Source organism: Pan troglodytes, chromosome 1 (assembly GCF_028858775.2).
Source record: "Pan troglodytes isolate AG18354 chromosome 1, NHGRI_mPanTro3-v2.0_pri, whole genome shotgun sequence".
In the NCBI taxonomy this organism is placed as follows: domain Eukaryota; kingdom Metazoa; phylum Chordata; class Mammalia; order Primates; family Hominidae; genus Pan; species Pan troglodytes.
The window spans coordinates 76834555-76848823 of NC_072398.2; the positions used below are offsets into that span (position 1 = coordinate 76834555).

A 14269-nucleotide genomic window follows, 5' to 3' on the forward strand; every position below is an offset into this window, starting at 1 on the left:
AGAGTTCTCCTTTTCAAAAGCAATTTCAAACAAATTAGAAGAAGCAACAGTTATACCAGATGTGTAGATATCAACATAAGAACACAGGAAAGATGAAAAAGCAAGAATATTTGACACCTTGAAAGGAACACAATAATTATCCAGCAACAGATCCCAATAAAAAGAAATTTACTAGTCAGACATAGTGGCATGTGCCTATAGTCCTAACTACACAGGAGGCTGAGTTGGGAGAATCACTTATGCCCAGTGGTAGAGGCTGCTATGATCAAATCACTGCACGCCAGCATGGGTGACAGAGTGAAGCCCTGTCTCAAAAGAAGGAAGGAAGGAAGGAGAGGAAGGAAGAAAGGGAGGGAGGGGAAATTCATGAAATCCTAGGGAAAAATTAAAAATACTATCACTAAAGAAGCTCAGAGAGATACAAGAAGCGGCATCATGGAAATGTTGCATATCTTGTGTTAATGGCTGAACAACTGTACATATCTGTAAAACTCATTAAAGTATATATTTTAAATGGGTGAAAAAAAGATTCTGAAAAACGATACAAAGAAATCAGAAAAACAATTCAGGATATGAATGAGAAATTTATCAAAGAGATATAATTTTTTAAAAGGCAGAAATTTTGGAACTGACGAATTCATTGAATAATATACAAAATACATTCAAAACCTTCAACAGTAAGACAGAACAAGCAGGAGAAAGAAACTCAGAACTTGAATACAGATCTTTTGAAATAACCCAGTCACACAAAAATAAAAACAACAACAACAAAAAGATTAAAACCTTCAAGACATATGGGACATCATAAAGCATCCAAATATTCAAATTTTGGTGTCCCAAGAAACAACGAAAAAAATTGAAAGAATTAGAAAACCTATTTAATAAAATAATAGGTTAAAAACTTCAAAACTTAGCAAAATATTTAGACATTCCTATATAGTCAAAGATCCCCAAATAAATACAATTTGAAAAGGTCTTCTTCATGGCATATTATAGCCAAACTCAAAAATCAAAGACAAAGAGAAAAAAAATTAAAAACAGCAAGAGAAAAGTATCTAGCCACCTATATAAAGGAACCCCATCAGACTAACAGCAGATTTCCCAGCAGAACCCTAACAAGACAGGAGAGAATGGGATGATATCTTCACAGTGCCAAAAGAAAAAATGTGCTAGCCAAAAATATTATGCCCAGCAAAATTATCCTTCCTAAATGAAAGAGATATAATGTCTTTCACAGATGAGCAAAAGCTAAGAGATACAGCACCACTAGACCACCCCTATAAGAAATACTTAAGGGAGACCTACACCCAAAAGCAAAAGAATAATAACTACCATTATGAAAACACATGCAAATATAAAAACCACTAGTGGAGCAAACACAGAAACAAGGAAGGGAAAATTCTTAAATGTAACCACTACAGAATGCCAACAAACCACAAAGATAAATTATGAGAGAAAAAGAAAGGAAAAAAGGATATACAAAACAATAAGGAATCAAGTAATAAAATGATAAGAAGCCCTCACATGTCAGTAATAACCATGAAGGTAAACAGATTAAACTTTGCACTTAAAAGATATAGACTGGCTGAATGAATTTTTGAAAATGATCTAACTATATGCTGCTTACAAGAAATTCTCACCTATAAAGACATATATAAACTGAAAATAAAGGAATGGAAAAAGATGTTCCATGTAAATGGTGCTCAAAAGTGAGTAGGAGTAGCTATACTTACATCAGATAAAGCAGACTTTAAGTAATAAAAAGTGACAAAATTATTATATAATGAAAGAGGTGTCAGTTCATCAAGAGGATATAATGATTGTAATGATTGTATCCTCATGTGTGCTCCCAACACCAGAGCACCCAGATATATAAAGCAAATATTATTAGACCTGAAGGGAAAGACTCTAATACAGGAACAGTTGGGACTTCTACACTCCACTCTAAGCATAAGACAGATCATCTAGACTGAAAATTAACGAAGAAACATTGGATTTAAACTGCATATTAGACCAAATAGACCTAACAGACATTTACAAAACATTTCATCCAACAGCTAAAGAATAAACATTATTCTTAATCAGCACACAGAACATGTCTAGTGTAGACCATATAGTAGGACACAAAACAAATCTCAAAAAATTTTTAAAAATCAAAATCATATCAAGTATCTTTTCAGACAACAATAGAATAAAAACAGAAATCAATAACAAGAGATATTTTGGAAACAGTACAAATACATGGAAAGTGAAAAATATGCTCCTGAATCACAATTGAGTCAAGAGAAAAATTAAGGAGGAAATTAAAAAATTTCTTGAAAAAAACAGAAATCAAAACACAATGTACCAAAACCTATGAAATAAAGTGAAAACAGTGCTGATAAAGGTTTATAGCAATAATTGCCTACATCAAAAGAAATAGAAAGATTTTAAATAAACAATACAATGATGGATCTCAAGGAACTAGAGATGTAAGAACAAACAAAACCCAGAATTAATAGAAGGAAATAAATAATAAAGATAAGAGTGGAACTAAATGAAATGGAGATGAAAAAGACAATACAAAAGATCACCAAATGAAAAGTTGCATTTTTAAAAAGATAAATAAAATCAATAAGACAATCGTAAGACTAATCAGGAAGACAGAAGACTTAAACAAAATCAGAAATAAAAAAAGATATTACAACTAATACAGAAATACAAAACGTCAGAGCTTATTATGAAAAACTATGCACTAACAAACTAGAAAACCTAGAAGAAATGGATACATTCCTGGACAATACAACCTACGAAGATTGAATCAGAAAGAAATTAAAAACCTGAACCAACCAATAATGAGTAATGAGATTTAATCTGTTGATGGCGGTGAGGATGTGGAGAAAAGGGAACATACACTCTTGGTGGGAATGAAAATCAGCACAGCTATTATGGAAAACAGTATGGCAATTTCTAAAAATACTAAAACTAGAACTACTTCGTTACTGGGGATTCAGTCAAAGAAAAGGAAATCAGCATATCAAAGAGACACATGCGCTCCCATGTTTATTGTAGTACTATTCACAATAGCAAAGATATGGAATCAACCTAAATGTTCTAAATGGATGAATAGATAAAGAAAAGGTGGTATATTTACACAGTGGAATACTATTTGCCATAAAAAGAGAATAAAATCATGTCATTTGCAGCAACATGGATAGAACTGGAAATCACTATGTTAAGTCAAGTAAGCCAAACACAGGAAGACAAATATTGCATGTACTTGCTCATAAATAGGAGTTTAAAAAGTTTATCTCACGGAGGTAGTTAGTAGAATGATATATACCAGACGGTGGAAATAATGTTTGTGTGTGTGTTTGTGTGTGTGTCTGTGTGTGTGTGTGTGTGTTGGTGGGGGTTGGGGAGAGAGGATGAAGAAAGGTTGGCTAATGGGTACAAACATACAGTTAGATAGAAGGAATAAATTCTAATGTTCAATACTAGAGTATGGTGACTATAGTTAGCAACATATATTGTATATTTCAAAATAGCTAGAAGTGAGGACTTGGAATGTTCTCAACACATAAATGATATACACTTGTGATGATGAATATCCTAAATACTCTGATTTGATAATTACATATGCTATGCATGTAATAGAATATCACATGTACTCCATAAATACATATAAATATTATGTATCAATAAAAAATATTAACCAAAAAGTTAGTGTAGCTATACTAACATAAGACAAAATAAATTTTAAGGCAAAGTGCATTATTAGGAATGAAGAGGGCTGTCACAAAATTTTTTTTTAAGTCACCAGGAAAATACAATACTAAATTTGTATGAATCTAATAACATAGATTGGCCTCAAGCAAAAATTGGCAGGCTTATTCAAGCTCACAATCACAAAGCGACCTTTTTAATGCTCATGTGATAAAATAAGATTCTTTGTGAGTTTTTATTTGTCTCCCCGCCTGTTCCCCTTTCTAGATAGTATCTAAAATGTTTAATTGTCTTTGTCTATTTGATTCACAGGTGTATTTTAAGCATAGAACAGTATCTGGCACATAACAGCTGCCTAATATATACTTGCTGAATGTTGGAATTATTTGAGATGAAGAAAAGATAATGACTATAGACATTGCAAAATACAATTAACAAGCATAATCCAATCAGCTCTCATGGAACCTACACTTCCAAGCTAGTAAATGTACATTCTTCTCACGTATATGTGAAATATTTATTAACATCATGTACTAGACCATATTATTTGGTCACAATACAATTAAGTTAGAAATCAATGATACAAAACAATAAGATTCCCTGCATTCTAAAATGTAAAACACACTTTTAAATAGCTCAAAGAAAAAACATGATGAAGAATAGGAAACAGAACTGAATGGTAATAAAATTGTTAAATTTCAAAAATTGTAGTAAGCAGCTAAACACTACCTGGGGAGAAATCTATAGGTTTATATGCAGATATATAAGAAAAGGAAAGGATAAAAATTGATGAGCTACACATCTAAATTAAGAAGTTTGAAAAGACCTAAAATGTAAACACAAGAAAATACAAGGAAGGAAATAATTAAGAGAACAGAAATTATTGGAATAGAAAAAATATACACAATAGATGTTCAAAAGTGCCACAAACTGGTTCTCTGAAAAGAGACAAAACTCTAGCAAGAGTGATCATAAAAAAAGATAAGGATTAATATTAGAAATAAAAATCAGTCAAATTTCAGATACAACAGAGACTTAGAAAAATAAAATATTAAGAAATAGTTGGTGCAATATATTTAAAGCAAAACAGAATGGACAATGTTCTAGAAAAAATACAATTATTCAAATGGATCCATGGAACAAACAGAAAACCTAAATAAATCTGAAATCATTAAATATATTCAATCACTAGTTAAAAGGCTACTTACCAAAAATACTTCCTAGGGCCAGATGATTTTACAGGTTACTTCCACCAAACAGTCAGCTAATAGTTAATCCCTACCTTTTATGAAGGGTTCCAAAGAACAATAAGGACTTATTCTCACCTCAATTTATGAAGCTAACAGAACCTTGATATTAAAACCAGGCAGAAATAATATAAAAAGGAAATTTACGGGCAATCTAACTCATTTTAGCATTTGCTAAAATACTAGAAAACTTAAACCAAGAACTCATAATAAAGAATAGCACATTGTGACCTAACTAAGTTTAATCCCAGGAGACAAAGGATGGTTTAACATCAGAAGGTCTATTAGTATATTTCACCACATGAACAGATTAAAGAAGAAGAATCATACAATCTTCCAGGTGGAGAGGTTGATAAAATTCAACTCCTAAGCATGATTTAAAAATGAAAACAGAAACCTTAGTAACTAGAAACACAAGAAATCTTCACCTGATATCAGACATCTATCAAAAGGTATTTCACTATACAATTTTTAAAATCATCCTTAAATTAGCCTTAAAATGAGAAATAAGACAAGGATTCCAGCTTGTGGTCAACATTGCACTGGAGGTCCTTGCCAGCACAAAAATGATTTAAAGGAATCAGCATTTCAAAGGAGAAGACAATGGCCAATGTGGGTACATCTATATACTCACTGAGGTCACTGAGAAGTGGCAGCAGAATTCAATACCTTTTTAGAACTCCAAGATTCCAAAATATCTAGATTTTTCAAAGTCCAAAGTTTCCTTATTTCGGTGACTTTTGCTGTCTTTAAAATCCACAGTTGTATTTTATGAAAAATGATAGTCTACCATAGCCTTGTTTTTACCTTACACCCAGCTTTTTTATAACCTGAACTTTTCAGGTTGACCATGGATTCAATTTTGTTTGACTTCCTGTTTGGCAGTCACCTGTTCCACTCTGCATCTAGGCAAGAAGGCTGAGCACACCTCTGATGATTGCTTTAGAATCTCCTGAGTCTCTGCTGCTCTGATGAAGGCATGTAAACTAGTACTGAGCTTGGCTGCAGTGTGGCAGACTCACTACTATTCTCTCTAGAAAACTTTTTTATTCTTTATTATTTTCAGTGTGCTTTCATAAGCTGCTCTCAAATAATACTGTCTTCAAAAATCCCATTTGAATATTTGGTAGGGGAGTTAGTTGTACTTAATTTTCTTTCCTGTCGATTCTTTAAATGGCTTGCTTTGTGGTTTTACTAAGTATTTTTGTATTATGAGTCACTCTGAGCAACTGACTGGGAATGTAGGAAGACGTCTTCTTTTGCTATTTTAATTTACTGTGTGATTGACCCTGGGCCAGTCATTGAACCTAATCAAGTAACTTCATTCATTGCTAAATAAAGATAAAAGGCAGCCTCGAAAAATGGGTTAAAATTAGATTCTGTTACCTAATGACTTACTGTGTTAATAACTGACTCACACAAATTTTAATTAGCTTTTTCCTATAACATTTTCATTTGGAAAAACTCTCCTTTATTATCCTTTCCTAGTTGTACCCCTTTTATACTTCTCTAGTCCATCCTTTCTTACCTCTCCATTTGCTTATTTAACTTTACTTCTAAGTTTCAGTGAAGATCATGGCACTCTGTGATGGTCAGCTCAAAATACAGTTTTGATACTGCACATGAACAGCAGAACAAAATAAGCACACAATGGAAAATGAGTGGAAGGAAAAGTGTACTTAGAGGAAGTCCTAATACAAGTTCCAGCTCCCCCATGCACCAGTTTTATGACCTTAAGAAAGTGAGTTAGCATCCCTGAGCCTATGCTTTCTTATTTGTAACTGTATCCTTTTGATCTCAAAGGCAATTGTTACAAAAACCAATGACAATGAATGTAGACAGCACTTTGAAAAACTGTAAAATACTATACATTTTTATTCGCCATAACTGAATAATTCTATTCCCTGAATTTAGTCATAGTATATGAAATTTGTCTGCTCTTCAAGAAGAGCTTAAGTGATATCCATTCATGTTAGACAGATACTTTAAAAATTATCATAGAGTAGTTTGTAAGTATGTAAACAATATATTGGGACAAGAAAGACTTTAAGGTAACAAAATGTAGCTTTAAGAACGGACAGACTGGGTGCAGTGGCTCATGCCTGTAATCCCAGCACTTTGGGAGGCCAAGACAGGAGAATCTCTTGCACCCAGGTAGTTTGAGGTCAACTACATACAAAACAATTTTTAAAACATTATCCAGACACAGTGGCATGCACACAGTAGTCCCAGCTACTCTAGAGGGCTGAGGTAGGAGTATTGCTTGAGCCCAGGAGTTCGAGGCTGCAGTGAATCATAATCATAGCACTGTATTCCGGTCTGGATGACAAAGTGAGATCCCGTCTCAAAAAGAAAAAAAAAATGGATGAAGAATTATTTTCATGCCAGGTGGAAAAGCAAGAAATAATTAGTTAACACTTGAAGATCTTTTTTAGTCTGAGTTTTTATATTTTGAAGCCATAACCCATGGTAGAATTTAAAAATACAAAATAAATGAAAGGAAAACTGAAGAGCAGACAAATTTCAAGGTGTGACCAAAGGAACTATTTTCAAATATGATCTCTGAATCATGTAGAACTTCAAGGAAAAAAATCTGAAGACAGGAACTGTTTGAATTTCTTACCTTTGCTCTGTATTAAAGAGTGCAAAGATGTGCTTGCTAGACATAAAGCTCTTTTCCACATCCCGAACTTTCAGGTTGTCCAAGGGAAGCATGTACTTCTTTTCTTTTTCCTATTATAAGAGAGAGACAGAAAAGAGGGAGAGGAGAGGAGAGGAGAGGAGAGGAGAGGACAGGAGAGGAGAGGAGAGGAGAGGAGAAGAGAGGAGAAGAGAGGAGAGGAGAGGAGAGGAGAGGAGAGGAGAGACAGAAAATTGACTTTAATAAAAGATCTTGAGGCATGTCAATGGCAACACATCACCTGAGTTGGCTAACACTTGATTACACTATCTTGATAATATCATCACATGCTATTTTGATACCAGCTATTAAGGAATAAAAGTTATTAGAGATAGGAGGCCCCAGTGATTCTCAACATGTGGTTGGAAAAATGGCGGGGGGAATGGTGTACAGGAAGGGCTCTGAGATGAAGAAAACACATGGTCCTCCGTCCTTTCCCCCTCATGTGGGTCCTTTTAGATGTTTTTAAATGTTAGTTTGATATTAAGACTTCAGCCATCTGTTAATATTTAACAAAAATGTTCTGGTCCTAATTCAATGAGAAATGCCAGATGGATTTCATTTCTTGTTTTATTTGCAGCCTAAGCAGTTTTGATAGCCAGTGTTGGCAGGGGAGTGGAAGCACAGGACCCCAGTATGAAATACCCCCCATAAACTATGATAAAGCATAAAAAGTACTTGCTCATTTGGGTCTAGAATAAAATATGAATTCTGAAAAAGAATTATTCCATAAAATTGTTGAGCTCTTTGGGGAAAAATTCATTAGAAGTGGACTGATATTAACTAGAACAAACTCTCTTTCAAAATAAACAATTGTTTAGGAAGAATATGAACATTGGAGAGGTAAGGTCTGCAAATGCGACCAAATTAGTGTTAGTAAAACATTGGATGCCAAAAAATTATTGGAAACATTTACTTTTAGGGACTGGCCCAGGGGCAATATTATTTACATGTAAAAATGCCTAACAACCAGTAGGAGAGAGCCAAATACTCAATTTAAGAAACCTAGTAAATACCTATTACCAGGGGTATAACAAGCGCTGCCCTTGTTAACCATGGTCCTCTGTATGGTCCCAGGTTACATCTCTGGTGTTACCCGTGAAAGAGAGAGCAGGGCTAAAGTCCAGAGCTGGAGAGAATGGAGACTTAGTCGTAACTTTTAATAAACGACTATTAATGCCCATGGGAAATACGTGCATCATACAAATACGTCTGACATAAGTCCTTTTGTTCCTACAGCATATAGACTACTTCCTTAAGAATTTGTAGCTCAGCTGCATAGCATAGAGCTCTTCTGTGCTCCCTAATCAGTTTGTGGGTAACATGTTGTATTGTAGGGAGTATCACCCACCTTTCCACTTCCTACTCCTAAATTAATCAGAAAAAAGTTGGGCAGAGCACATTAGAATAGCAAAAAGGTAGCATTCTACTTGGCTACAAAAATAAAGTCACGTGTGAACAGGTGACTGAAAACATTGAAGGAAGTCGCTTAGAGAACAAAATAGCTGTTCTGACAATGTCTCCAAAGAAAAGAAGAAACATAAAGGAAACTAAATAGGAGTGAGAGAGGCTCAACAATAAACATGAAAAAGTAAAGCACTGCAAAATTAGTCCAATATTTCTACAACAAAAATTAAGAATATATTATCAAACACAAGAATATTCTAAACAGCAAATACATAATTTAATCGTAAATGAGATACCATAGTTGAGTCCAGCTTTCTCAAAACAGTTGTCAAACTATTTTAGGACAGAATTCTAAGAGGCAAAATTCTAGGCCTAATGAAAATCTATCCAATACATAATCAAATGAAAATGCTTGAGACCCAGGGAACATTTTTTTTATTGAATGTTTTTCAGTGCCCTAAATTTAAGCAGCTGGATTCTTTTAAACTACCATCCTATTCAACCTTTTGAAATGATAGATTTGCCTTTTAATGGGAAATCTGAATTTCATTGTAAAGATGGAACACAATGTCCTTGGCTTGTTTTCTATAGAAGTAGGCTCTCTTTTATACTGCATTCTTTAGCATATCGTGAAGACCAAAACTCCAGCAAGTTTATGCCAGATATTAAACATGGGAGAAATACACACACATATGCAGCCTGGGGAACATGAAAAATGGTTCTCATATCCAAAGTACTAAATGTCATTTATCCCAGGCTTTGAGGACACATTGCTAAATTATTTCATAATCAAAACTTTGAAGACTGACAAAGGAAGAAGAAAATGTATTCAGACATGTATTTATTAAAGTTGTAAGTCAAATGGAGAATTAAATGAGACAGCAGCAACTCTAAGAAATAAAAAAGTATATCATGGATATTTCTAAAAAGTCTTGGTGCTTTGGGGAAAGAATGATGTTCTGCTAAAAGAACATCGTGAATCTAAAATAGCTAAAATAAACAAAAGAAATAGAGAAGGAGAAATAATATACAGAATTATAATTTCCAAAATACAGTCTTAGCATCATCTTAATCAAGAAATGTGCTAAATCTTTTTTGTCAGTTCTATGACTGCCTAATAATGTGCTGTCCAATATGGTAGCCACTAGCCACAGGCAGTTACTGAGCACTAGAAATGTAGCTCAACTGGGATTAGCTAGAAATGCAAGATAGACCCCAGATCTCAAAAACTTAAAACGAGAATGTAAACTATATTGGTAATACTTTTTTATTGATTATATGTTGAAATAACATTTTGAATATATTGGGGGTAAACAAAGCATTATTAAACATAATTTCACCTGTTTTTTCTTACTGTTTTGAAGTTGGCTGTCAGACAATTTTAAATGACATATGTAGTTCCATTAAATTTCTACTGATAGCACTAAATACCCCATGCACTTAACTCTTTCCTTCCTCTCATCCATCCAAACAGTTTTTCCTTCTGACCTCCCTGTTTCTGCTATCAGGTTTATCCTTCATTCTCCCTATCACCCCATCTGAAACCTCACTATCATTTCTGACCCATCGTCTTTTCTTGCCTCCTTTATTACTTCAAGACTTTGTCACATCGTGTTTGAAGAGTTTGTCCTAATTCCCCTCCTTTGACATTCCCACAACATTATTCCAGGTCCCTGGCATCTCACAAGCATATGGTCACGAATGGTCTCCTATCTAGTCTCTTGCCTTCCAATTTCTCTAACATCACCAGAGAAGATGATTTTTGAAAACGATTTTGTCAAATTCATTGCAATCCTTCAGAACTTTCAATAGCTTTCCATTGTTTATGGAAGAAAATCCACTAACCTCTTTAATGTGAAGAGGTTTAAAAACACTTACAAATTGGCTCAATCCTGATTGGGCAATGTCTTCTTTTCTCCTCCATAAGAAGTTTCTGTTTCAACCAAATACATCTTTTCCAAATACGTCTTTTCCCAACTTGAGATATTCCTTCAATAGTTCCCTAACATAGCAATGTTTAGTATTCAGAGTTCAGTTCAAGTTCTACTTTCTGTGCAAAAGATTTTCTCAAACTTGTAACCATTTGTCTGTTTCTGTCACCTCCCATCTCTCTCCCTTATATTAATATAATAGGTATTATTTATTCTATTCATTTCAAACTATACGAGACAGCTTCAATTTATAAGTGCATTACATTTGAAAATTTATGTGAACGTTGCTCATTTGGAATTTAGAATGTTCAGTCAGCTCTCTTGTTTAAGTAGCTTATATATTGTTTAAGCAGTTTATATAAGCTTACACAATATAGTTGTTTAAGTTGTTTTAATTTATTTTTAAAATATGTGATATTTGTTATAATTCTTCCCTGGCTTGCTCTAACATTCTGAAAGATAACAATCTTTCTCAAGCTAATAAATAATCAGATTAGAAACAGGTTTCATGACAGACTAACAGATAATATTCTATGTTATGGAGAAAAACAAAAATTTACAGCATGTTTTTTGTAATAAATAAGAAATGAAATTTGATATTTTAAACATTTTATCTTGAGTAGACATTTTGAAGGAAGTACTGGTAAACTTCTAGAGAAAGATTTTTAAATAGAGATTCATAAAAGAACTTCTGCATACTTTCAAAGGCTTCAGAGGCTGAGGTCACTGATTCAACACCATTCTTTTCTTCATATTTAAATATAGTATCTTTCCTCAATACAGGAGGGTCGCCAGCAATATTTCTATGGGAGGCATTCAGGATGATAGAGATATTTTTGTTCAAAGAGAGAGGGAACATGAGAGCATTAGTGTAGTGTTCTTTCTCTGAATTCACTTGGCAAGAGTTAGAAGAAACAGAAGAAACAGATCAGGTCCAAAAAGGGTGCATCTTTGTGTGAAAGGGGTCTGAGGTGGAAGTAACTGAACAATGAGTAGTAAAAGGCAGAGGAACCAAGGTGGTAGAAGGTGGGAATTATGGGATGACTACAGTATGTGCTCGCTGACCTTGAAAGGAAACCAGAGAGTCAATGAGAGATAGGTATGGGCTTGGCAAGTGCGCAGTGATGGTCTCTAGCTGGCAGAGCACCATCAATATAACTTAGGCACTAGAAGGAGATACAATGGGTATGAGCAGAGGATCAGGTGTGTGGGGGAATAGCTCCTGCATATGCAAAGGACCTGCATATGCAAAGGACTGGGAGGACTTTATTCATGTGGCAATTTATACATAGGGAGTTTCATAACTTGAATTATTTGAGTAGCCTTGGTTTGATGACACCTTTAATTATTGTATTTGTTCATACCTTTTCTTCTATTAAAGCAACAACATCTTCAAAGGTAAGACTATGAATCCTTCCTTGTTTCTATATATTATAATGCCTAGCATGATGCTAGGCATAAAAATTCATACAGTGTATATTATAAATATTATTGAATTGATTTGAAAATGTCTGACAACCAAAGCCAGGTGTTGATTAAGATGTTTGATAGTCACATATATATGATAATCAAGTAAAAATTCTATGAAGAAAACTATATGAAATGCTTAACTGACAGACACTGCTTTTGACTACTAAATCTTTACAAAGTCTAGACTGATTGCCATGTTTATTTCTATCTCTGCCTTTGTGTTGTCTTCTATTTGCCAGGAACGCCTTCTCTGAAAGAAGGCAGGTTCTTGTGGCCTCGAAATTTATTTCAAGGCCACCTCCTGATTATAGCACATCATAGACCTTTTTCTTCTATAACTCTCAAATTTTCCACAATTTTTGTCATAGACAATCTAGCATGGCAATCTTTATTTATGTTTAGCTTGCCTCTTCAAGCACAGATTGGAAGTTCCTTGAGGGTAAAGATTATGTCATCATTCTTTTGTGTTTATATGTAACAGTTATTACATTGGTGTGTATACAGACATTGCTTAATAAACATTGACTGCTGATGATCCATAATAAATAAAACCCCAACATGCTGGGCCTACCTAGACCATTGTGTAAAAATTAACCAGAGGTGAATAAAAACACTTAGTTTTAATGCTTCAAAGATTGATTTTAAATTAACTTACAGTATTTTGCTTAGCATCATATAGTTTGTTAGATGAAGTTTTACTAACCTAAACCAGTATCTCTGATTTGATTCATACAAACCTTTAACACATAAATGTACTGTGGTAATCCAATATACTTCAAAAGCATACAAAAAAAAAAGCATAGATTCTGCTTCTAGGAGATATGAACTGATGAAAAGTTTTCAAAAATGGTAGAACTTAAAAGAGATTATATTAGAATAAGAATAAGAATAAAGGCCAGGTATGGTGGCTCACACCTGTAATCCTAGCACTTTGGGAGGCTGAGGTGGGTGGATCACCTGAGGTCAGGAGTTTGAGACCACCTGGCCAACATGGTGAAACCCCGTCTCTACTAAAAATACAAAAATTAGCTGGGTGTGGTGGAGGGTGCCTGTAATCCCAGCTACTTGGGAGGCTGAGGCAGGAGAATCACTTGAACCCAGGAGGCAGAAGTTGAAGTGAGCCGAGATCACGCCATTGCACTCCAGCCTGGGTGACAAGAGCGAAACTCTGTCTCAAAATAAATAAATAAATAAATAAGAAATAATAATAGAGTAATAAAGAGAAATATTAACATACGAAAAAGCCGCTAATGGCACCAAATATGTTTTTCAAATATGTACTAATGGCACCAAATTAATTTTTTAAATGTGATATTTGTTAAATTCTTCACTTGCTTGCTCTAACATTCTGAAACATGACAATCTTTCTCAAGCTATCAAATAATCAAATTACAAACAGGTTCTATGACAGACTAACAGAATATTCTATGTTGCAGAGAGTACTTATGCTTCACTAGAACAAAGATTCCTAGTTTTGACCACCCCCTTCTTATACTCATATAACATTCCATGTGTGTTCTCTATCATTGTATTTGCCATATTTTATACTCCTAATTGTTGTCTTTTTCTCCTATTGAGAAACTGATATTTATTTGTCCTCTCTCAGTGCTACACTACTCTCCTGGCAATGAATGGAACATTTCTCTGACACATCCGCACCAAAAACGTGCGTAGACCACACGCGAAGTACCACTGTGCCAGCCAACAGAGAAGTGACAGAATGACTATGCCACCAAGAACTCAGTCCAAAGACAGGACAGTAGTGCATAGATATGTCCAAGTTAAAAAGATTCCTCACCCAGGGACTATAAATGTTTTTGCAGAATACT

At 34.2% G+C, this 14269-nt stretch overlaps 1 protein-coding gene across 9 annotated transcripts in view; it reads right to left on the reverse strand.

Annotated features, from left to right (window-relative positions):
• The window catches only part of DNM3 (dynamin 3), a 576659-nt gene that overhangs the window by 154079 nt on the left and 408311 nt on the right, over positions 1-14269 (reverse strand). For all 9 annotated transcript variants that reach the window (XM_024350123.3, XM_054673217.2, XM_016932653.4 and 6 more), the window contains one exon: positions 7576-7685. In XM_024350123.3, the coding sequence (XP_024205891.2) occupies positions 7576-7685 (110 nt within the window). The remainder of the gene's footprint in view (positions 1-7575; positions 7686-14269) is intronic.